General features: G+C 38.3%; 2 protein-coding genes and 2 non-coding genes across 4 annotated transcripts; 3 read left to right on the top strand and 1 right to left on the bottom strand.

Moving 5' to 3' along the window:
- Window positions 1-3186: 3186 nt before the first annotated feature.
- LOC143880939 (Tetratricopeptide repeat (TPR)-like superfamily protein) lies at window positions 3187-5967 on the bottom strand. Its single transcript, XM_077383919.1, has one exon. It carries the CDS (start codon window positions 5815-5817, stop codon window positions 3367-3369), a length of 2451 nt encoding a protein of 816 aa, XP_077240034.1. The 5' UTR covers window positions 5818-5967; the 3' UTR covers window positions 3187-3366.
- Window positions 5968-6851: 884 nt separating this feature from the next.
- LOC143880558 (uncharacterized) lies at window positions 6852-9564 on the top strand. The gene is made up of 2 exons (XM_077383556.1): window positions 6852-6920; window positions 9106-9564. The coding sequence occupies exons 1-2, from the start codon at window positions 6852-6854 to the stop codon at window positions 9562-9564; spliced, it is 528 nt and encodes a 175-aa protein (XP_077239671.1).
- A 3807-nt stretch (window positions 9565-13371) lies between these two features.
- On the top strand, window positions 13372-13570 carry LOC143882361 (U2 spliceosomal RNA). The gene has a single exon (XR_013252204.1). It is a non-coding gene; the product is annotated as a U2 spliceosomal RNA (small nuclear RNA).
- A 2871-nt stretch (window positions 13571-16441) lies between these two features.
- LOC143882366 (U2 spliceosomal RNA) lies at window positions 16442-16637 on the top strand. The gene has a single exon (XR_013252207.1). It is a non-coding gene; the product is annotated as a U2 spliceosomal RNA (small nuclear RNA).
- Window positions 16638-26660: the final 10023 nt, after the last annotated feature.

The following is a 26660-nucleotide window of genomic DNA, read 5'->3' as shown; positions in this document are numbered from 1 at the left end:
AAGATCATTTAGGATAGAGATGTATTGGAAGGTTGTTTGAGGGAGGAACCAGCGTGATGAGGAGTTGTGTCCCTTCCCTTAAACATCTATAAAACTCTCCATGGGTCCCTACTTGCATACATTCATTATCGCATCCCATCCTTTGCAATCCACGATAAAAGGAAGAGGAAGCCAGTCTCCATCACCGTAGGTTGTGGAACAAGGAGAAACTCTGAGAGGAATCTGTTCCAAAGAGAAGAAAAGGATATACATGGCTTATGATAAAGTGCCTTTTCCGTGTACGTTTCAAAAACTATAAAGTTAATCGCATTTTCTCAAAGTTAGATCGCCAAAGATCCGTGTCCACGCTCCCATTGTATTGAGCGCAAACAAATCGATCATAGCTAGAGAGTCACAACGATTAAGCAATCTTAACCGTGTAATGGATGTCACTTCCATGTATATTAAATGAGAACTGTGGTATATATTTTTTAGAGATATGATACCCACGCTCCCATATTTGATAATGGTACTTCTTTCTACAATTTTTACTTTTCTAATTAGCTCTTAAATGTTGCTAACAATTCCCCCAAATTCACTAATCATCTGATTATAAAAAGCATTTCCATAGGATGATCATAGCCCTCTGATCTATAGATGTTTCCATAATATGTAGTTCCTCTATAGATCGGATGGTTGGGATCATCCTATACAAATGATTTTTTGGGCACAAGCTATTTACGTTGTGGCCCATCACATGGACGGTTTGGATCATCCTATAATATGGTCCTTGAGTACTTTTTGAAAAATTAGGGACTATAAGGGCTTACACCATATAAAAGGGCTGTGGGGGGTTAATTTCTTAAAAGTGCTTTAAATGTTGCATTTTTCAAGACACATTTGGAATATGAGGGCCTGTTTGGTTGAGAGGGAATAGTTCTTGAAAGAATATTTTTTTAACTATCAATCATTTTCCTAAGATTTATTTTTTGCTGTTTGCTTTACCAAGTTTGGAAAAGAAAATCTTTCCCATAAAAAGTGCTCAATTTTTAGGCTAATAAGCAACTTATACCAGTTTAGTATAATAAGGCCAGTAGAGCCCACAGGTAATCAACCGCCTATGGAATAACGATGAATCTCAAATGTAAGTAATAAGTAAGCTACTTGTGGGACCTTCCATAGAGGGTCTAATTGCAAAAAGCGAATGGACCCACATGGATACTGATGAGTGACCTACTAAACCCATATGGTAGTACTGAGTGATCTACTGGTAGGGCCCAATGGCCGAGAAGACCATTTGGGCCCATGTTGCTGATTCGTTCCTTTGCCACCAACTTCAGGTACCCATCCCATCGGAAAGGAGAGACCCTCTCCCCCTTACCGGGAGCATGTTTGTTTTGGATTTTGAGACTCACTGCGAGTAGGGGTGGTTATTCGGTTATAACCGAACCGAAATAACCGAAATTTGATAGCCGAAATAATTTCAGTTATCGAATTTCGGTAACCGAAACCGAACCGAAAATTTTCAAAACCGAACCGATTAAAAATTCGGTTATTCGGTTATAACCGAATAAACCGAATAACCGAATAGTGAGAAAAAAAGAGGAAAAATGCAAAATCTTGGTTTCGATCGGAGGGCTAGGATCATCCAATCGAAATGATTTTTGGAGCACAACCTAATTAAGTTATGATCAATCAAATGGACGGTTTTGATCATCCTTTGGAGTGCCCATATCACACTTTTTTTTGAAAATATAATGATTTTTATCATTATTTCGGTTAACCGAATTGTTTTTTGAGATAACCGAAACCGAAACCGAAAACCGAAATTTGGCATCCATGAAAACCGAACCGATTGATCTTCCAACCGAACCGAAATAACCGAACCAATTCGGTTCGGTCGGTTATTTCGGTTAAACCCGAATAATGAACAACCCTAACTGCGAGTCCAGAACTGATTATTGGACTCAAAATTAAACGTAATCTTACACATAATGCCCTACTTGAGGTGGTTTTTTTTTTTTTTTTGAAAGTTAAAGGATTTCATTCCCAAGCTAACAGAGATACAACCAAGGGGACATGCAGTCCCCAGATAAGAGATACAAGATAGATAGCGCCTACATCAAGCAAACAAAATAGAAAGTGTACAGCACCGAGAGACCGAAACGAAAAAAGAAAACGAGTACTCCACAACTAAAAGACGAGGCAAACAAGAGGGTGTGGATCTGGAATACATAAGAGGACTTTTCTGTTAACTTTGACGGTTCTAGCTTTGGTAATTCGGGGCCAGTCGGGATAGGAGGTGGTGCTTAGAGATGATTAAGGTAATGCTGTTTGGGCCTACATGAGTCCAACTGGGATTGCAGATGCCTCGGAAGCCGAGGTTCGAGCCGCTCACCAAGGAATAAAACTTTTGGTACTCAAGGGAGTTGACAAGGTGATGGTAGAAGGAGATTCTTCGATCCTCATTAGATGGTTGCGAGGTCCTCTTAAGAACCCTTGGAGGTTCGATAGAAACTTCGATGAGCTCTCATATTGTTTCAAATCGATGACTTTGTCCTTCAAGCATATCCGGAGATCAGCCAATGAGGTGGTGGATAGTCTAGCTAGGATGGGGGTGTCGAAGGGAGATTTAGCCCTTTTCGACTCTCTTCCTCCATAATGTTTCTTTCGCTTAGGCTTGTTTGTATCTCTTCCTCTCTGTACTTTGACCACCTTAGTCCTTTTTTAAAAATAAATTTGGCTACTATTCAAATAAATAAATAAAATTGCTTGCACACATTAGATCATCCGACATCCTCCTGAGGCTGGTGTATAATCAAATCGACCGCTTCCAATTCCACACTATCCTTTGCCAATCGATCGGCCTTCTCATTGGCCAACCTTCTCATATGTTGAGTTTTGGGGCCTATAACACACACCAAGTCCTGAATCTCCGCAATGACATTTTCAAGCCTCCAAGGTGCCCTTCACTAGCTAGACTCCCAAGCTATCGCATTCGACGAATCTCCTTCAATAACGAGGGGGGCCAAGTTGTTTTTTGTGAACCGTCTTAGCCCAAAAAGTATGGATTAAAGTCTGATCAGAGTTGAGAACTAACTTATCAAAGTTGAGTATCAAGTTCAGAATCTCGATGAGGCATGCTAAAATTAAGAAGCAGGATGTTTGTTTGATTTTTACTAATTTAAGCATATCAGACTTGAACAATACAGAAAACAATAAATATGATATTTATTGAATTATAATACAAAAATCAAATGCCCCCTAGTTGAAAACAGGCATCATTTTGAAGTAACTTTTGTGTCTTCGACAACATTATACATTTTGAAGTATAATTTGGATATCACTTCTTCAATCCTTAAGAATAACTTGGGAGAAAAATGGTTATCACCAGTAATCACCGCAACTACAAGATCCATCCTTGAACATATGAAAGCGATTAGCATCTCTAACAATGAATTCCCTTTGCACAATCTTTGAAATGTATTTAGTCACAATGTGGCAATCTCCACATACCCGAAGGTTCTTCATAATCTGCAATGGTGTGCCTGGTTTCGTATTCAACAACCCAAATGCTATCGCGAGCCTCTCGCTGTGTTCACATAGCATATCTCTCTTCTCATCCTCCTCCACATCATGCAGGACAGATGTTTTATCAGCAACATATCCTTCCTTGGCCATCAGTCCAGCAAGTCTTTCTAATAACCAATAAATCTCTTCAGATTGTTCAACCAACCTATCTCCAGTTCCAAACACATATATCCTATTTCTAATCTCTATCCAGCTATATCCTGGATCCTTTTTCATTCCTCTAGCTTTCATAGACTTTCTTATCCTTGTGACGTTATCCCACTTCCCCACAGCTGCATATACATTCGATATCAGAACATAATAGCCTGTCTTATCTGAATCCAACATCATTAGTTGTTCTGCTATGCGCTCAGCTATCTTGGTTTCACCAGTTATTCGACAAGCACTGAGTAGAGATCCCCATATACTTGCATCAGGTTTTAATGGCATTGTCTGAATGAACTTCTCTGCTTCCTCTAACTGCCCAGATCGAGAGAGAAGATCAACTATGCATGCATAGTGTTCAATCTTAGGAATAATCTTGTAGTCTCTTTTCATTTGATCAAAGCATGCCAAGCCTTCTTCGACCAAACCGGCATGGCTACATGCAAAAATAACAGCAATGAACGTGATGTGATCTGGTACGATCCCTCTTTCCTCCATCTCCCTAAAAACCCCCAAGGCTTTCTTCCCATGACCATACATCCCATATGCAGATATCAAAGCAGTCCAAGTCACCACATCTTTCTCTTTCATTTGGTCGAAAACATAGACCGAGTTCAACAAACAGCCACATTTGGAATACATCTCAACAAGCGCATTCCCAACTGGAACTTCGCATTCCAGCCCACATTTGAGAATGGAGCCATGAATCTCTTTCCCATGTAGCTTTGCTGCCAAGAATGAGCAAGCAGGCAATACGCCTAACATGGTAGCCATGTCTGGAATCACTCCCTCGGCCTTCATTTCGCTGAACATTTTCAATCCTAAACTACAATTACCATTTTGCACACACCCAACAATGATGGTATTCCAAGTTACCAAATCTCGGGTTTTCATCTTTTCAAACTTGTTAAAAGCGTCCTCTACGTTACCACACTTTGCATACATGTCAATAAGAGTGTTGCCCACAAGTATATTCGAGTCCAGTCCTGTTTTCATTACAACAGCATGAAGTTCTTTTCCACAGCACAAGTCTCCTAATTGGGTACACATAGACAAGAGCATTAAATTAGTAACAGAATCAGGTTTCACTTCTGTCTTTCTCATCATCTTAAAAAGCTCGATACCCTCATTGTAATATTCCTGTTGAATATAAGCAGTGATCAATGAATTCCATGAAACCGAATCCCTACAAGGCATTTGGTTGAAAACTTCCAGTGATGCCTGCAAACTTCCACACTTAGCATACATTGTTATGAGAATGTTACCTGCAGTAATATCACATTCATGCCCATTTTTCGTCATATACTCGTGAACAGATATCCCTTGTTTCAAGTCCTCCATGTGACCACAAGCACGGAGAACGGCCGTGATTGTTAAAAGATCAGGTTTAAATCTAATCACCATCTCTTGGAACAACTTGATAGCCTCTTCAAACACCCCACATTGAGAGTACCCACAAATTATAGTGTTCCACGAAACCGTATCTCTATGTTTCATCTCATCAAAAAGCCTCCGTGCATCCTTTAAATTGTCAAATTTACAGTACATAGCAAGAAGACCATTATTCACTAGTCTCTCCTTCTCTATCCCAATCTTATTCACAAAGCCATGGATTATCTTACCCGCTTCAATAGCAACCAAGCTTCCACAAGCTGGCAAAATGCTGATTATTGTAAACGAATCCGGAACTAAACCAACAATTCTTGATTGATAATAAACCTCTAAAGCTTCCTCGAATTCCCCGTTCGCGCTATACCCTGAAATCAGAGAATTCCAAGAAACAACATCTCTTTGAGGCATTTCATCAAACACATCATGCGCATTGACCATACAACCAAACCTAGCATACATATTAATCAAAGAATTACCTATATATAAATCAGAACCAAAACCCATTTCCCAAACATGATCATGAACAATCCTACCCATCTCAAAATCACATAAACCCGCGCACGCATTGATAACCGAGGGAAAGGTGAAATTGTCCACATTCAATTTCAATCTTCTCATTTCAGAGTAAAAATCCAAAGCTTCCTTAAACATGCCATTCTGGGTATGTGCTCTTATGATAGAATTCCACAAAAATACGTTGTCCAAATGCATAACCTGACGGAAAACCAATCGAGAGGCGAAAGGGTTACGGAACTCAGAATATTTGCTTATGAGCTTACCAGAGAAGAATACTGATTGATCGAGCCCGGAAGTGATGATTATAGAGTGGATTTGGTTAAGTTGGTGAGTGTTTTTTGCAAAGGAGAGAGCTCTCGAGATTGAGGGAGGGAGGATTTGTACTGTATTTTCTTTGATAAAGCTGCAAAACTTGACGGATTTGATAAGATGAGAAAGAATTGTGGTGAATTTTATGAGACATGTTGTAGGGCGTAACAGATCCAGCTTTTCTAAAGAAAGCTTGCGAGTTTAACATGAAGAGAAAACTTGCAAGTTTAAAATGAAATGTTTCAATTGAATTCAACGGTCGTCTCTTCAGTAACCTAGGGTTTTAACTTTTAACTATGATCATGCCCAGGTGGCACAAATGGACCCAAAAAAAGAAAAACAAGCTGAGTTTGTGCAATTATTAAAAAGGGTAGTGCCAATATCAATAGCCTTTTTTCATTACTCTAGAAATGACACATTTTCTCTAGTCTTCTTTGTGGCCTTAATCATTGGGTTCTGACTTTCCGAATGCTTCTGGTGAAGATTACGCATTGGTTATTGGGAGATTAGGAAACCCTACTCTCTCTTTTTCTTTTCACTATATACGTAATTTTTTTTTTATGCCAAGGTGAACGAGGGTTTGCTGATTGTGGTCAATGTGAAGAATCATCTGTAGAAATGTTTGCAATTTAGATATGAAGTGGGATTTTATTTTATTTTTCAGCTGTGGCTGAATTGCAATTTTAGTGTTTTCAAGTGTTGGATGAAGAATGTGACGTATGGATAGTTTTATGTTTTTCTTCTTTACAAGAAATCTCCAAATACTATATCAAATACCTACTATGACACAATTTTGGTCATCTGAAATGATCACAGGCACAGCTGAATGTCTTGATTTTAACAAACCTGCAAAATACAAGCATGTTTCCAGTAACTCAAATATGCATAGAAAATCATGCCAATTTTTAAAAATTTAATGTATGGTGAAAGAGATTCCTTCTGGTGTAGTCATATACTCATATGATTTATTTGCAGTTAGGCCTCTGCTTGTGATCAATCATCAAACAACTTATTGATGTAGAGCATGCAGCTTTGGTATTGAACTCAAATTATCAAGATGGTGAAATTCTTTGTTAGTTAAGGTCCAGTTCATCAGTGCTTACGGGACTGTTAGTGTTGATTGGCTTCAACATCTCAGCCCATTCCAAAGTCTAATAAAACTACTACTATCTGCAGCCCCTGATTTTAAAATTTGTAGAAAAATTGTTTCATGTACTGGTCTGATATCTGTTTTTCTTTTTTTCTGTTGAAAATATTATCTGTTCATTCATTGATTTCTTTCACAAACTTACTATCATTATTTTTAGATTGCTATTATTGTTTATTGTTAGTGATTTTGCATTTTCAAAATCATGTATATTACATGTTTTAGTGTTTTGGAAAATGTTTTATCAAAAGCGTTCGGGAAAAAGAAAATGTTTTCTTGGAAATATTTGCTTTTACAAAAGGATGTAGAAGTGTAGTTGAAAAGATAGTTCAACATCGGATGAGAGAAAAGAAAGAGAAGGGCTTATAAAGCACTACCTTTTCTAACTCTTGTTGATTGCACATTGGGTTGAACCCATGGTTGGACCCGCGGGACGGTGCAACGCACCGTTCGCACAGGCGCACGCGCACGCGCGCGCGCGGCGTGGGCAATGGGCTATAGGGCGCATAGTGGTGCTTTATTGGCGCTTTTTTAGGCGCACTTTGCACTTCGCCCATCAAGCCGAATGGTTCAGTTGGGTTGGGCTTCGGTTCGGGCCTAACGGTCGGCCCAACGGGCCCATGACTCCAACGGTCAAAGGGTGTGATCAAATGGGTTGTGTCCCTTCCCCCAACGGTCATGTGCCAAGGGGGTGCGATCCACACCATAGATGGTTGATCTAACGATGACTGGGTTGGAGAGAGGTTTTACTCAAACCAACAGTCACCTCTAGAATCGATCAGGACCATTCAATATCAATGGGCGCGATCTAACGGTCAGATTTCAAACATTCTGGAAAGGTGCCCTGTAGAGGTGTTTTTCACACTGAAAAGACACCAGATGGTCTATAAAATATGTGCAAACTTCAGTCATTTCAGATAGAAATCGAATTGGCAATTCTGACTGATTTTACACTCTCTTCTACACTCCTACAAAAATCCCCAAGTATTTCTACATACTGTTTTTCTTTTGTTTACTGTTCTAGATACTGTTTTTCTGCAGAAACAGAATCTAGAGATTTCTCTAAGGCTTGAGATTTCGGAAGGGCATTTCGGGTTTGATTCCGCTAGTGCTACGCGTCATCAAACATTAGTAGGGCTTCCCTACTAGGCTTCATTGTATCTTGGAGGCAATTCGCGGATCCCCTTTGCACACTACTAGTGGGGGCGAATCTTGTCTTAAGGAAAGTGATATCACGCCTTGAAGCAACAAGTTTCTGTTTTCTATCATCAACAGTACCCTCAACAAATTTTTCCAACAATGACTATTACTATTACTATTATCATTATTATTGTTGTTTATTATTGTTACTACTGCTGCCATTATTGTTATTGTTACTTTGTTTATGATAACATGGTCTTTTTTCAGTTGTGGTGGAACTTAAATCCTACATCACTTCTGCCCCTCTTGTTTGTGTTCTTTATAAGTCATTTTCCCGACTAATGAATGCTTTAATATTCTTTTCTTGACAGTATCAGATTCTCTCATCATACAAATTTGAACTCCCCTTTCATCATTCATTCCTCAAGATATCATGGGACTACTGAAATTCAGAGCTACGTAGATTTTCTTGGTGCGGAGCCAGGCCACATCAGCAACTATTCCAACCTGTACACACCAGGACCGACGAACAGGGCTACACCACACTCAGACATACCACCATCCATCTAGAAGAGATTTACGATATTTCCGCCATTCCCCAAAGGTCTTGGGTTCTGAAAACTATTCATTTTTTCAATCTAGCAGTCTACAACACTGGTTCAAGAACTGGCAGGAATTACGAAAGCATAAGCTAACCGCAAGCACTTTCGGTGGAGCTGTTGGGTTCTGGCCTAGTCGAAGAGTGCAGCTCGGGTTAGAGAAGCTTGGCCTGATCAATCCATTCACTGGGAATCTTGCAACCTGTTGGGCGTAACATTAAAGAGGAGGTCGTGTTGGAACGGTATAAACTAATCACTGGAAACAGTGTATGTTTTCCTGAATTTCAGGTCTACAATAAGACTAACCCCGAAGATGATTGGCTCGCAGCTTCGCCAGATGGGGTGGTGGACCGTGTCTCCTATGGACTTCCCTATGGTGGAGTGTTGGAGGTCAAATGTCCATTTTTTGGTGGGAAGGTGGGAAGGGCTTATCCATGGTCACAAATGCCTCCTCACTGTATGCCACAAGCTCAAGGATTGATGGAAATATTGGACAGAAATTGGATGGATTTTTATGCGTGGACTCCAAATGGCAGTAGTTTGTTCAGATTAGAAAGAAACCCTCAATATTGGGAGCTGCTAAAGCTTGCTCTGTCTGATTTCTGGTGGAACCATGTTCAGCCAGCAAAGGAGTTGTGCATTATGGACCCAATAGCAGACCCATTCACTGTAATCGGGGCACTAAAGCCTGGACCTAGGCATGAGCTATATTCCACCATCGTTCATGCAAGCAAAAAGCCTGGTTGATGACTCCAAGTTATTGGTGAGAGAAATTCATGGAAAATTACAGAATTAAGGCATTTTTGGAGTTTCTTGAATTTGGGATATGATTAGTCTGAAATTGAGAATTGGGTAGCTGGAAGGCAAGAGAATGCAGGATTTTCCCTCATCAGTCTGTTCAAGTTTGGAAACGAGAAATGACTGGTTAAGAAAAATAGATCCCGAGTTGAGGCGGTGAGCTTCTAAATTTGACCTTTGAGCAGTTGAGGGGAGAGAACAAAATTGGATCCACGATTTTTGTTAGAAAAGTTGGTATTTGAGAAAAATATAAACCATTTTTTGTCTTTTTAAGACGAGCTTGCTAATGAGCTGTCCTGAAAGCAAGCCACCGAAGAATAATAATTTATAAATTTGAGGATAAGGGGTGAAGCCTCTATTTTTCCACCGATACATTGAAATATGTGATATTTATCTACAGTTAAGAAAGAAAGAAGCAAAAATTTTTTTTTTTGAAAGAGGCATAATTGTAACGTACTCAGAGTTTAATTGTCGGCGAGGAATGATTTAGCAGTGGTGGAGATGCTCAGTGGTTGGAATAAAATAAGGGGTTGAGAATTTCATGATCGTGATCATAAATTTCCTTTCCTTAAGATGGTAGGACTGGTACGACAGTCCTAATACAAGTACATTAGTACGCTATATAAGAAAATTTTCTGATCCAGGTAGGTGGATTTTCTTTCCAATGGAGGGGCTCAAGAGGGTGAAATGTGGCTATTGGACATGATCTGATTATCATGTCTGTGCAGATTCTAGCTTATCTCTTTCTTCATTAGTCACACTTAATCATCATGCATAGACCCTGGTGATGACTTCCGTGCACATTCTTGCTTATGTTGTTCTATAATAGTCTCACTTGTTCATCATTCATTGATCCTGGGGATGAATTTCACTCCTTTCTTGACATGGAGGGAAAATCGATGACTGAGGTTTGCTAACTTACTGGTTTTTTTTTCATGTACTAAAATTCTTGATTAGCCAGTTTTTATCCATTTGTGAAGTGAAAGTAGAGCTTTTATAGACACATGTAAGAGTTATCCATTAGATGAAGATAATCCTACAATTATATCTCAAAACCTTTAATGCTTGCTTTCCCATGTCTTGGACATTGTTTTTATCTACTGGTGCTTATGATCAAACATCAGATTAGACACAAGGACCATCAAAACTAAGAATTATTAAGCTTGTGCTTTCTGCAATGTGAACTTTCAGTATATTGAGAGGCATGAACTTTATTTTTAGCCCTTACCAGATTAGGTGCTTGGAAATGAAAATATGTTCATGGCAGGATACAATTAATTAATTAAAGAACATTTCAGTTTGGTTATTTTCATCCCGTCGTATTAATGTGCCTGGAATCTTTAACAATGCCTTAGAAGGAACAAAAGGATCTCCTTTCATTGGTTTGTCATGATAATGTATCTTTCTGTTATGATCTTCTTATTAAGGTCGAGTAGCAGCAACTTGATCACATTTCCACTCAGTCCCTATCCTTATTATCAACAATAGAAATTGTTGAAGGGCTAAAATCTGATTAGTAATTTTTGGCTTAAGGCCCCAGGTCTAATATTCACCATCGTAATAATATTTTGAATGGTAAGGTGATTGTTGATTTATCCCGAAATTTGTACTAAAGGATCAGTTGAAGAGATGTGCGTCGGATTGTATCACATTTGCCAATATGTCGAGGAAGTCCGTGGCTTGGTTAGAGATGAATTTGAGGGGGTGGTGGCAATTTTCTCAGTGAATAACGATAAAGCACTAGGTCCATATGGTTTCACTTTGGTGTTGTATCAGAAGATATTAGAGGCAACAAAAGTAAACCTTATGAGGAAATTTTGAGCGGCAATGTTTAAACAAAGAAGCTAAAGCAACCTTTGCTATAGAAAAGTGTACTGTCATTGAATATCTGTTTTGGGGATAGGTTGTGAAGATGGATTGTCCTTTGGGGCTTGAAATGGTTTGTCAAAGGTAGACACTCTGCTAATCATTGTAGGGAATTCATAAAAAATTGTGGCATTGGCTAGCAATAAGGTGCGGGATGGTGGAATCTAGCAAATAGGGATTTGCTAGGCAATTTCACATACTGCCATTTCGCGCGGCTGGCTTTTGCATGTGAGAACAGCCACACAAGTTGCCTTTTTTGCTGATGTCTCATTCATTTAATTCATCTGAGGTGGCTGAACGCTGTTCAGCCTGTTCTATCATGCAAAAGCCAGCTGCGAATGGCTTTCTGCGAAATTGCCAAGCAAGTCCCTAACTTATAATGAGTTAGAATTTATAATTTTTATAAAGTGTCTGCAACTTTAGTAAACTAAACATAGCTATTAGGGATTTGCTAGGGACCATCATTAAAGGCATTTCGTGGAACAGCTGTTGCATGTGAGTGCAGTCACATAGGCTCAGATTTTGTATTCTTCATTTAATTCATCTAAGATGGCTGCACTCTCATGCAACAGCCGTTCCCCGAAAAGCTTTTTGCGATGGTCCCTAGCAAATCTCTAGCTATTAACTTATACCATATTTAGATTTAAATAAGTAAGCATATGTAGCCTTAAAATTTGTGTTAATTAAGTTACAATTCCTAATATAGATAATAGTTGATATTTGAAAGTATGTTACTAACCTATACTATTTACATGTTAATATTTAGTTTATGGGATTTGCTAGGGACCATCGCAGAAGGCAGTCCACGCTTGGGCTGTTGCATGTGAGAGCAGATACACAGGCTCAGATTTTGTCGTATTCATTTAATTCATCTGAGGTAGTTGCTCTCACATGCAGCAACCCAAAGCGCGAAATGCCTTCTGCAATGGTCCCTAGTAGAGCAACAACCCAAGTGTGGCTAGCAAATCCCTTTAAATATCTCATGTATATTTATTCATAGCTATTAAATACGTTATAATTTTATTTTTTTATCTATCTTTCTAGAGACTAGGAAAGTTTTTGTTGGATTTTTTTTCCTATTAAAATGAATGCTATAGTGCCCAATAGATTCATTTTAATGAATTTTTCTTTCTAATATTTTCCCCATTTTAAGGAAAATTGAAAACCTACCAGACCTTGGATATTTTCCATAAATATTTTTCCATGGAATCCTTTCCTCCCCTAAATCTCAATGGTCCCTAAATAGACCCAACCCACTTCATATCTCAGGTTTAGTTGTTCAAAACCCAAAAAACATTTGAGTTTAGCTAAGGGGAAAGGTGTGCGTACTCGGTCGAGTAGATAAGCTTATCTACCCGGTCGGGTTAAAAACAGTGGGGGCCCACATTTTTGGGTGATCCAAACCATTCATTTGAAAGGCCCTTACCTAGATAGGGTATCCACCAAAAATCAGCCCATAGGATCATCCTAACCCATGCAACAGTGGAGGGAAAATGGGAAAAAAATGGACAAACACAGCTTGTCCACAAATCTTCCCATTTTCCCCTCCACTGTTGGATGGGTTAAGATGATCCTATGGGGCTGATTTTTCGTGGACATCTTATCTAGGTAAGGGCCTTTCAAATGAATGGTTTGGATCACCCCAAAAATGTGGGCCCCCACTGTTTTTAACCCGACCGAATAGATAAGCTTATCTACTCGACCGAGTACGCACACCTTTCCCTTTGTAGGTAGAGTTTAAGTTCATTGACTCTTATGTCCCTTTTGTTGTAGAATAGAGATAATAGCTTATTTTTTGCTGCCACTTGTTTAGTCCCACATCGAAAGTGAAGGTGGAAAGAGTGGGGAGAGCTCGTGTATAAAATGGGTTGGAATGCTATTAGTTAAAGCATACCTTTCTCGGCCTTTTGGCTAAGATCAAGTGTAGTATCTGTTCTTATCAGTTTAATATCTGATACGTGGTCCATCGGATCACATGATATTAATCTAATTTTTTGTGGGGGAGGGCCCACTACCAGTAGCTTGCTGCTGGGGGCCCCTCAAGCGTCGCCCATGCGTTGCACTATTGCACGGGCCTGGCGCACCCCAACCAAAACTAAAAACAAAACATCTGGTCATTTTCTAAGTCATCGATCGCAATTGTTGGTTTTTTAGGTGACGTGCTGATATCTTATTTGTTAAATGATATCTAACGATAGGGATTAGATGATATATACAGCCACCTCTTTTTCCTCCCTGTTGCCCATCCTGAGTGTATTTATGACCACTTTTTTACACTAGAAAGGGGGGTGGCGAATGGAGAAAATGGGGGTGAACATTTCACATTTCCCCTTACAAAATTATCTTAGTTTCTTTTTGCTTTGTTTTCTCCAAGGGTTGGGGTGGTCTTTTTGCTGTATCGATTACCTCGGAGAGTAGTGGTGTATGACGAGCATTGGATTTATGTGGATACTTGGAACTTACCTAGAAGAATAGTGATACGTAGTGTCTGGTGGGAGAATGGTGGTATGTAGTGTTTGGTCGTCGGCTTAATAGAATAGTGGTAGGGTGTGTCAATACCAATGTAGAGAGGGAAGATATAGAAAAAAACACCATTTCCAAGAAATGCAAACAAAATTCTATCTTTTTTGGATATTTTGGCTTGAACCTCATAGGGAGGGGACAAAAGTGACACATCAGAAAACAAGCAATGTTCGGGCCGCGTTTGAGTGCTTTGACTATCTACCTCCTTGAATTATTGTACTGCTATCTTTGTATTATCTTTGTTCCTTCAGGACCACCTCGGTTCTGTTTTTACATATATATATATATATTCTGTTGCCCTTTTCAAAAAAAAAAGAAAACAAGTAATGTTAACTAGGAGACATCCATGGGAGTCTCCAGGGATTTCAATGCTATATTGGCAACCAAACAAGGGATTTTGCTGATGTAACACTCAAATGCCAAGCAAATCCCTAAGCCTCCTTGGATTTTGTGCAACCAAACACAGTAAAAGAAGAATTGGAGAATTGGAATCAACCTGAACCCCTTGTGCTTTTGCTAAAAAATGAATTGGAAACAAACCCAATTTTATGATAAAATCTCACAAATTCTCAAAGATCAGGCTGAGATGAACAAAAAAAAAAAAAAACACCCATTGCAACTAGCACTTTGCATTCATATACTAAATGCAAAGATGATTGTGGTAGAATAATTACACCTGCAAGTCTCTACCGGCCAAAATTTGTTTGTTCCCTAGTAAGAAATTTTATATATAAATCCTTAAAATTGTGGAGAAATGCTAAAAGTAGCGACGTTTACGCTCCTTCGTAAAAGGCGCTTATTGGCCCACATTTCAACCTCTTGTACATCAACGGCAACCAACCGTAAGTTCATCCTAATGTTGTTGAGTATACTTTGAATCTTTGATTTGATTAAAAAATTGGCTACCATTGAAAGATTTAGTCGAGTTAGGAAAGTAAATCATGTAAAGTTCTTTAAAAAGGGACGCAATGCTAGAAAACTGAGGTTGTCAATGTCAATGTCATCACCCATCTTAGTACACTTTGCAGGCTAAGTTGCTAGATGCTCCTAATTTGGCGAGACGATCAACCAAATCATTGGCACTTCTAGAGTTCTAGGAATGGGAGAGAAAGAGAAAACACCATGCAAACACAAATCTTTAATCTCATCCATGAGACTGGCAAGTCTCCATGGCCCCTCGCACATCCCTCTGTGCCACCAAATTATATCAGAAGAATCACTTTCCACTTCCAAACTGATAGAACTATCAAAGTCTCTTTAAAAAGTGTCATTAACCTAACTTTAAAGTATCAAACCCTACATATTAATATTATTTTAAAACATTAAAATCTCTTAAAAAATAACTTATTACTTCTCCCTTCTAAATTCACTACCACACCTCTTCATCACGAGAACCTTAGAAGCCTAGCCCTCTCATCTCCCCCCTCATACTTTCTCATTGTTTCTCTCCCTCACCCTAGCTTCTCACGCAGCAGTAAAACCCTTAAACCCTTATATAATTGTAAAATTTAGCTATTGAATTTCTTCCAAGTTTAATTTTTTCTGCAACTATTATATTAGGGGCGATATTTTTTCTCCCCCCTTAGGATAATGCTCCCCCCTTGTAACGTGATTTGATGTCAAAAAATGTTAAAGTCTGCTCACAATTCACGTTAAAAGGGGGCACATTATCCTGGGGGTGAAAAAATCATCTCCCTTATATTAGATACCATATAAATATAAATTTCTCTTAGCGCAGTGATAAATTAACCCCTTGAAAGAAGAATACACCCCCTTTAACAGAAATTGTTTATTTTTAATGCTTATTAAAAACCTAATAACGTAAGTTTCCTATAACTATCATACATGTAAATTTCTTATATGGATATTAAATATTTAAGAATGTAAAGTCATTTACAACCTTATGAATGCGATAAATTCTAGAGATTTCACTAAACTTGGATGCATTTATAAAAGGATCAATGTGTGCTTATATAGAGCACTTACATGATAAACATGGAATGGAATCAAGATAATTCTAGAAGGAAATAATCATAATCAAATCTACCTTCCTAATCTCTATTGCTTGCCTCTTCTAATCCACTTGCCTAATTTATCTAGTTGCCTTGTTTACCTAACTTACCTAATCTACCTCCAAGATGATCCAACGGTGAGATCTTAACCCAATCTAACCGTTGGATCCCACGTATTCTAACATAATGTAAATTTAAGCTATCAATTGCCCCAAAAAGAAAGAGTCCATTGATCCAACGGCTCTTACAAAAGTTGTGCCACCAATTGGAATCTACCGTTTGTAAGTAGTTAATTGACTCATAAGGTTGTAAATGAGGATTATCTCATTTTTGGTTTGTGTTGTGTAGTCCTACATCGAAAAGGAGGATGGAAAGAGAGGCGAGGGCTCGTGTATAGACTGAGGTGGAAGGCAGAATTTTAAAGCATATCTTTCTCGGCCTTTTGGCTAAGATCAAGTGCAGTATCTGTTTTTATCAGTTTAGTATCTGATACGTGGTTCGTCGGAAGAACCCAATACCAGTAGATTTATGCTTGGGGTATATAAACAAATTGCTTGGTGTACACTTATGACTTTTTTCATCTCGTTGTATTTTCCTTCATATAGCTTTTGTGGGCTTTTTGTGAGTCTTTTATTCCCATTGGATTTTATCTATATCGAACTGGAAATCTTTGAAGACAGAAGAGTACAGAAAATTGGGTTTGTTGGGTTTCCCTTCTCTTATTCTGTCAGTCGCTTCAATTTCTTAGTGTAGCCTCGTGACTTTTTCATCTCGTTGTATTTTCCTTCCTGTAGCTTTTGTAGGTTTTGTTGGGGTTTACAATTGGATTTTACATATATCATAGTGAAAATCTTTGAAGACAGGAGAGTGCAAAATTAGGGTATGTTGGGTTTCCCTTATCTTATTCTGTCATTCGCTTGAACTTTCCTGCTATTGTTGCTGGTGGGTATTTTTTTTTTGTTTGGCATTGCTTAATCTACCTGCCAGAACTTCAGAAATTTAATCAAATTAATAATTAGCATGTGTTTCGTTATGCTTAATATCTTTAGTTTGATCTGTATCTGTCTTAATTCTACCCTTCATTCGAGTAGCTTTTTCTTCGCCAAATTGCCCGAGGCTTATGCTTTTTTGCCGATCTTAGATTTTATGCCAGTCATACCTGTGCTCTTTTTTCTCTTAGCCCTTGTTTGCCACCCTTGGGGAAATGCACCTGGTGCAGTAGCTAATCAGGTGGCTTTATAAGCGTGTGTACAAGCTCGTAATGAGGGACATGATCTTGCTCGTGAAGGTAATGAAATTATCCGTGAACTATACATAAAATTGATGATTTTTTTTATTGTTGGGTTCCACGCAAAAGCAATACTCCCACATCGGATATGTGAAATGGATGTGTTTAGGTTATAAGGGAATGGGCACCCTCCCTCTAATTGCTAGCTTTTAGGGGTGAATTCTACCCATTAAGATTCCCTACAAATGGTATCAGAGCTCAGGGGCCTCCGCGAACGGGAATGTCCCTCGGGGAAGATCTCAGAAACCCTAGTGTAGTATCTAGTGGTAGTGTATGGAGGGGGAGATTGTTGGGGGTTCCACGCAAAAGCAATAGTCCCACGTGGGATATGTGACATGAATGTGGTTGGGTTATAAGGGAATAGGCACACTCCTGCTAATGGCTAGCTTTTAGGGGTGAGTTCTACCCAGTAAAATTCCCTAAAATGCTTAATCTACTTTTTTTTTTGGGAGGTAAGCTGGGGTTTGGCGTGGACCCCTACCTGTTTATTTGAATAATAAAGATCGTACAATCAGCTCGTAAATACTAACCCTATTACAAGAATAGGGAAACAGACCAAGAGTACACTGACAAGACACTATCAAGCGGAGCAGTATCTAAGGAACGGAGGCACAAAGAATCTTGAAAACTCCTAATAACCACGGGCGTCTATCATTCTCTGACTCAGCTTCCTACCTCTCTGTCTCTTTCCTCCTGCTATTGGTCCCTTTGCCAAGAACCATTATCTTGATGGTAGTTTTGAGAGTTACTCTTCATACAATGCCCAGGATGGTCCTGAATCTGGATGGCGTTCTGCCCTTGATGCTTATGCAGCGGAGATTGCACGTCATCGGTGATTGGATCAGGATCCAAGTCCTCCAAAGCCGAGAATCTATTGCCTTTGAGCTGGTCCTGGGTAGGGGTCACAATAGTGTCTATGGGATTGTCATTTGAGGAATTGCCTACTATTTTCAGATCCTTTGGAGGGCTTCTAGGCTGTTCGGATTGCTTCTCAATGATCGGGATTGCTTCAATGGGATTGATCTCATCAGATTGGGAGCTTCTTTTGACAGGTTTCCATTAGTTTTTCAAATGAAATTGGGATTGTCTATGGAGGTTGCACTCCTCCGTGCGATGGCCGAAGTCTTTGCATGTGGTACAAGCTTTTGGCTTCCAATTATAGACTATTAGTTGAAAAATCTCTCCCGAAGAGGTTCTGAGTTTGATGGATTCCAAGAGAGATTGCTCGGCGCTTATTTGAATTCACATTCTAGCGTAATTTAGCCTTGATGCTTCTGCAGTTTGGGTATCCATATACAGCGGCTTTCCAATCAAACTAGCAATCCTACTATGCTTAATCTGCTTGCCAGAACTTCAGAGGTTTAATCAAATTAATAATCAGCATGTGTTTCGACTATCCATAAAATTGATGATTTTTTTTATTACCTAATAAATGCTCTTAACTTGATCTGGTTCTTATATGTTTATCATCGCTTTACAATCCACTCATTCGACGTTTTCATCTAGATATGGAGGTCGAGAGCAGAGAAGGAGTGATAGCGATGCTCCAATCAGAAAACGAACATCTTGTGGTGGAGAACAAGCAAATACGCGAAGAGAAAGAGGCAGCAATCATGGAAAGAGATTTTCTTCGGAAAGAGCTGGTGACGAAGAATTATAATCTTCGAGCTCTGTCTTCAGATGTACTAGAACAGCGGCGGAGAAAAGAAGAGAGTTTTACAGAGATTCAGCGGCTGAAAAATATAATAAAAGGACTGGAGGAAGAGAAGAAAGAGGAAGAAAGGCGCTCCGACTTAATGAGGGACGATTCCACTTCGATCATTCTGAGCGTCTTGGAAGCACAGAAGGAGTTGGAGGAGGAGTTAGAGAGGAAGAAGAGGACACTGTTCTTAAGATGATGAATTAGATAGCGGAGTTGGTGAGGGGGTGTAAAAGAAAATAATAACTCAAGGAAAAGCTGGAAGAAAACAATGGTTGGGACGTATGTATGTATCTAGGTCGTATTTCTTGCAATAATTTTTTTTGTAATCTTTCAAAAAAAAGTAAAAATAACTGTAATTGTTGGTGTGTTCGGGGACAACTTGTCCCCATTTTGTCTGTAACAGGGTTTTAATGATTAATAAATGTTACCTTTCAGAAAAGAAAAAAAGAATAAAAAAAAAAGAATTATTGTCTTTCAGATGCATATGCCAAATCAACAATGACTATGAACGGGATATCTTTGAACCATTTCCTCTTTTGAGCATTTTACAAGGTATTTTGAAGGAGAGGAACTTAAGAATCTTTAGTTGGTTGTTTTCCAATGAGAAGGAAGTTGAGAGATATTTGAGGGTCCTGCTACTCAATGTTGCTTCGTGAGGAGTTTCTTCAGCTGCCCTGCCCTGGTACTCAACTTCTCAAGCTACAAGTGAGTTGGTTATAGGCCAATTGACATTGTTAAGCTCGGGTGGAACTGCATAGTGGGATGACAAGGTGTTTTACCAACCAATAAAGATTTCTTTTTCAATTCATCCCCGGAGTTGAATACCTCTTTCAAGATTTTTTTTTATCCAATCGGTAGGAATTAAGGCCACATTTGGATACCCACAAGATTTAGATTTGGATTTCTCACATTTTGCAGTCGAGATTTGGATCTGGATCAAATCTTTAAATTTCCAAATCTGCTACAACAGTGAAAAATATCTGATTTTCAAATCTGTTCTGCAAGACATTATTTGGAAATCCGTAGTGTGTCAAGTAACTTTACCCTCGCTGCTTCTCAACCATGCTACAGCAGCAGCAAGACCTACCCTCTCTCTCTCTCTCTCTCACACACACACACACACAACATGAGCATGAAGATGATTGATGTATTTTGTATCTAAAACTCAAATCCAAATCCAAATACAAAAACATGAGGTACCCAAACACGGCCTAATAGAAAAGGCAAATCTCTTATCGTACACCAGATCTGGCTCCATTATGCATAAAGTGAATAGATCTGCCATTGAGTCAATAGTGATGGTCTTTTGCAGTCCTAACTGATGAGATGAACCCTACCTTGAATCAATAAAGTGAATAGATCTACCTTCGAGTTAAGGGCTGATGTATTGTAGATGGGGTGTAAGATTTGTTGTTAGCCTAAAGATTTAAGTGGTAACTCTCATATGGAGAACTGCTGTAATAACTACTCCATTCACCACAGCTGGGTGTTCTTGTGCACATTAATTCATGTCAAAGAAGCAAAATTAAATACAAAAACTTCAGATCATCCACTCCATAAAAAGTTTGTATCCAGTTCCTATCAGGCTATTGCTTCTGCCCGTTCGGAATTGTGGCCGCAAAAGGAATAGTAGGTAGCCATTGAGACGCGGTTGGTCTTGTAGCTCAATCGTTGAGGCTTTGTATCTCGACCTTGAGGTCACAGGTTTTGATCCCAGCTTACCTACCAAAAAAGAGGTTAGCCATTGAGACACTTCTGACTGATTCAGAGAGAATAACTCAACTTTAAATTTCTTGGACACTACATCTTCATAAACTTTACATTGCTACTTGTGGTAGAAAGTCCTACAAAGCTTGGAGGAAAACTATCTCCGCCAAGAGAAGGGAAAAAAAAAAAGAATAAACATCTCTACTCAAGTAACATTAGCTAAGCTCCTTCTCCTGGTCAAGGGACAACCATGGAAGCTTATGAAGATTGATACCTAGGGTAACTATTTCCAAATCTAAATATCATGTGATCCTTATTAACCCACTTTCTTGCAGTAGTTATTCCTCCAAAGCTCAAATCGTCATCGGTTAATGTGATGAAAACCGCATCCGAATCTCCTATAAGCACATCAAGATCACTCTCCTTCATTACCCTCTCACTTCGTAACCTTCCGTGAGCCTTCCTTACTTGCATTTCAACTGGATGTTGAGTCGATCAAATTCCAACAAATCACATGCTACGAACCTATTAATTCAAATGTAGGGTTTCTATTTCTACAAATAGATAATTAAATGATGGGTTTTTTTCTTCAATTTACAGTTCCTTCAATCAGCTACTCTATGGTTTGAAGTTTTTCTGTTTTTTACATTTTTTTTATCAATTACCTTATCTTTTGAGTAATTTCAACTACCAAACAAATTTAAAACAGCTGCCCCCCATCATTTTCCTTGAAAAAACTTTTGTTTAATCATCACTCCTAATCCAATAGGAAAAAGAAGTAAAGAAACAAGACATAAATTTAGCCTAATGAATCCAAAGTGTATATAATTCAACCGAAATTTTTTAAAAAAAAACCCCAAAACTACAAGAGTGACTAGATCGGAAAATAACTCCCATCGAATCAAACACGAAAACTTGAAAAGAAAAGGAGAATGATACATAACGGAAATTCCCACTACCATCCAAAAGTGCTACAGAACTCAACTCAACTAAGCCGTTGTCCCAAACTAGTTGGGGTCGGCTAATGAAGAATCCTTTAGAAAAATTTCATGAAATCCTAAAGTACTAAATTACCTAAAACTATTAGACATACCCATACCGTGCAACACAAAAAACTAAAACAGGGAATGTTGTGTAAATGATTAAAATGACACCGACTCCAATGGCTTAAGCTTTTGGAGTAATTGGTTGTTTCACATGATTTTTCTTAAGATCCTTTGTAACCTCTATATAAGAAAAGGTGTGTGGGGCACTAGTATTGAGCTAAATAATAAAAACTCTTCTCTTCTTTTCACCATGCAGCCGAACCACGTAAATCTTTGGCAATTCCTCTTTTTCTTGTAACTTCTTCATTCTCTCTGGTTTATTACATTTTTTTACATGATATCAAGCCTATACGCTTCCCTGTAATCTATTTCACCCTTCTTCTTTTTTCTCACCACCCGCCCTCAAATCATATTGCCTATGATCCCTCTACATTGTCTTAATGCCACTGAGGGTACTACTAAGATATTCTTAGCCAATGGAACTGGTCTACCTAACACAGGGTACTGCTAAGATAATCTTGTCTTAATGCCCCGGATAAACAGGGTTCACTTGTGACATTGCTAGCTTGTTTGAATTTTCTTCTTCAGGTTTTTGTATTAAGTCTCAGTTTCTTTAGATCTAAAAATGGACTTAAAATTTGTTTTATGTTCATTTTTACAGTATAAAACAAATTTTACGTCCATTTTTACGTAGAAAGAAACGGAGCCTAAAGATCGTCTCAAGAGGAAAATCCTCATGTACGGACTGAGTAGAAAAGGACACTATGCCCAATCATTGTTCGCGACCAACACTCTACCAACAAACTCAGTTTCTACTTGTTCTTTGGGTCGCCGGCATCTCGGCCATCCCTTAGCAAATGTTACCTCCTCTTTGTCTAGCCATAGCGTTATCCCTCTTTCTAGTTACCATAAAAAATTGCCTTCTTGTTCTACTTGTCCTCTTGGAAAAAGCTCTAGTTACCATTTAGTGATTGTGATTTTACTGATCTTTATTTATTATATCTCATACATTGTGATTTATGGGACCCTAGGCCTCACTACAAAATCTGGATTCAGGGACAAACCACATTTGTGCTGGATTTTTCTGATTGAAAATCACAAACTCACTATGTTTACTCAATTCAAAACCTTAGTTGACAGCCTATTTCCAAGAACATTAAACTGAGATGTGCACATAAGTGTTTTAAATTCGGAAGCATGTGTTTCCTCCATTTTTTTTATTTTTTATTTTTGAACATTTGCCTTGTTGAACTATTCCCAAATCTGAACTATTATGTAACTATGTGAGTATTCCATTTTGCCTCCAAAGAGAGACAATTTGAAAAAGTTAGGAGAAGGGGGATTTTTAATGAAGTCCCTTTAACTTTCTATATTATATATTGTAACAACTTAATTACTCGTTGTCCAGTACTTGAGAACCACTGCCCAGAAAAAAAAATCACTTTTTCTATCAATGATAAAATGAAATTTCACGAACGGCCGTTTGGATACATGGATCTTACAATACATGATTTTATGATTTTACAAACTAAAACTTGGATCTTATAAGCTAAAACCTGGATTTTACAACCATGCTTTAGCTTATAAAATCGAAATCGAGGATTATAAATCTTGTAGAACATCACGAGGAGGCCCACTTGATTTTGGTTCCATCTTGTGTAGACACTATCATACCATGATAAATGAATACAAAAATGGAAAATGCTAAAACGCAAGGCACTTCTATGCTCATTCCTAAAAGTCGCCTACTGAGCAAACTTCTGCCACATTTACCTGATGGGATCTATTAATTGATCCGAATGACAACCATAAGTCCAACCAAATGGCGTTGAGATCAGCTTGATCGGATGATCCTAGGACCTTGATTCGTCAAGCTTCCATAGTCTCATTCAAGGTTTCACCAAGAAAATATAAACCATTGGTTTTGCAGTACCCTTATGCCCCCCTGGTGAGACCCAAACAGTGCCTTTTTACCATTTATTGTAAAAGTGAATCCACCCATAGTACTTGTCTTCTACAAAATAAAATCAATTGTTAGCTTTTCGTTTCAGATTGTGGCAACCGATGGTGAGGCTAAAAACCAATTATTGAACCAAAATTACATTTAATTTTGGCCCAATAATCGGTTTGGGGCATGGTTTTAAATTTTGACCCAAATCCGAAATTTCGCTCAAACACCGAAACCGAAAAGGCCGAAATCCGAAATTACCAAAATGTACCAAATTTCGGCAGAAGAAATTTTGGTTTCGGCTGGTCCGAAATTTATACCGAAACTGAAATTTCAAACCATGATTTGGGGCCTTAGGCCAATTGTTTAAGATTATGACAACCGATTGTGAGGGCCAACCTGGTTATTAGACTCAAAATCAAGTGCCAACCAGGTTATTGGACACAAATTTAAACATAATTTTGAGTCCAATAATCAGTTTGGCACTCACAATCGGTTGTCATAATCTAAATCGAACATGGTCTAAGCATAAAACCCTAAATTGAGGCTCGATGGACCGTGGTTGAGGTTTAGATCAACAAATTAGATTATACAAGCCGAACATAAGTGGGCATAAGGAATGTAAATGTGACCTTCTTTTACTATTTTCCTACCTACATTAGGCTGTGTTTGATATCGCAAAATGTTCAACTTTGTAGAGTTGCATATGGAATGGAGTGGCATTGAAATAAAGCTGACCAGAAATTTTATTTTGTTTGATGCAACCGTTGGAATTAGAACTCAGAATTCTATTTTCACAAAGAGCAAGGGCACGAGAGTTTGAAAATGATAAAATAAAGCTCATCTCATGGAAATGACAACAATACCATGGCTCGTAGAAAATTATATACGTATCTCATGAAAATGACCAAATACCTCAATCTTATAGAAAATAATAAAAGAGAAAACTGTTGGTGAGCTTAAGCGCACCATTTTTTTTGTGCGCTTAAGTTGTTATAATGCCTCCCATCGGTGCGCTTAAGCGGGACCCAAACATTTAAACGAATGGGAGGCGTTATAACAACTTAAGCGCACCAACAATTTTCTCATAATAAAATACCTTATCTAATAGAAAATGACAAAAAAGAACTCATATCTCACGAAAAAGTGACAAACTTATCCATATCTCATAGAAAATGACCAAATTTCTATTATGTCATAGAAAATGATAAAAGAGTAAAAGACTCCTATCTCAAGAGATACATGTATTTTGGTCATTTTAATGACGTATGGTATATTTGTCATTTTTCATGAAACATGAGTAATTTGTTATTTTCTATAAGAAAGGGGCACTTTTGTTATTCTTTACTATATATGCGTATTGATAAGGGTTTTGTTAACGAGTGTGGCACTGGTTAAGCATCATTTAATGACCGAGAACATGATTTTACACTTACTTTTATACTTTTACACCCGTTTTGAGATTATTATTTTTTCATCAAAGTATGTGTAAAATCATGTTACCGATGGTCGTTAAATGATGCTTAACCTGTGCCCTTAGGGCACTCCTTAACAAAACCCATTTGATAATTTTTATGAAATATGTATATTTTTGTCATTTTTCATAAGAAAGAAAGAGATATTTGGGTAGGGGTGGCAATGGTTCGGTTTCGGTTCGGTTTGACCCCCAAACCGAACCGAACCGAAATTTGAATCGGTTTGGTTTTACCAAACCAAAACCGAACCAAAACTGAATTTTCGGTTCGGTTTCGGTTCGGTTCCGCCAATTTTGCCACCCTTTACTCATAATAATTGCAAATATTCGGTTCGGTTTAACCAAACCGAAACCGAATTTTCGGTTCGGTTTCGGCTCGGTTCCGGTTCGGTTCGGCCAATTTTGCCACCCCTATATTTGGGTTATTTTAGACATGCATACTTTGTTTTTTTTTAATGAAAAATAGTTTTTCCTTTGTCATTTTCATGAGATATGGATGTTTTTATCATTTTTAGGAAATAAAAGTACTATATCATTTGGTCATTTTTCTATAAACCGGGTGTTTTTATGAGATATAGATATCTTTTTATTATTTTTATGAGAGACTAGTATTTTACCATTTTTCTAGGCTACTGATGTTTGCACTACCATGTTTTGATAATGACACAAACTAACCTTGTCTTTATTATCTAGCCAGCTGTCATCAGCTATTACGATTGCAAAAAAAAAAAAAAAAAAAAAAAGAAAACCCGTCTGCAGCTAATTAAAAAGGAAAAGACAAGGTGAGCTTGTGTCACTGTCAAAACAGGGTTGTGCAAATATCAGTAGCAATTTGCTAGCATTTGATTTTTATTTTATTTTTGGGAAATGTTATCAGCACTACTGTATTTTGTTGAGGGCACTCCTCACTTTATTAAAAGTACAGTATGGCCCGCACCTTAGGATGATCCAAACCTTCCATTAGATGGGCCATAGCCTAAATAGATTGTGCCTCAAAAATCATTTCCATAGGTTGATCCTAACCCTCCGATCTGAATGTTAGAGGGTTGATCCTAACCCTCTATAGATCGGAGGGTTAGGATCAACCTATTGGAATAATATTTTGGGGTACAGCCTATTTAGGCTGTGGCCCATCTAATGGACGGTTTGGATCATCTTATGGTGCGGGCCATACCGTACTTTTAATAAAGTGAGGAGTGCCCTCATCAAAATACAGTGTGCTGATATCATTTCCCCTTTTTTTTACCGGTTTTCAATAATTACATCAAACAAGAGAAATATGTTATCCTCCATTCCCACTATACTCTCGATTCCACTAGCAGTTGTACGGGAATCGAACTTTCTCCTGTTTGTTAAACATGCACTAGCAATTCTACGGAATCGAACTTTCTCCCGTATCAAACACAAGTACACAACCAATATAAAGGATGAAAAGAGGAAAAAAAAAAGGGGACGATGATTTTTTCACCCCCTGTAGGA

The sequence above is a fragment of the Tasmannia lanceolata genome, unplaced genomic scaffold (assembly GCF_043159265.1).
Source record: "Tasmannia lanceolata isolate RefF3 unplaced genomic scaffold, GAP_Taslan_0.1 ptg000007l, whole genome shotgun sequence".
Lineage (NCBI taxonomy): Eukaryota > Viridiplantae > Streptophyta > Magnoliopsida > Canellales > Winteraceae > Tasmannia > Tasmannia lanceolata.
This window is presented reverse-complemented; position numbering and strand designations above follow the sequence as displayed.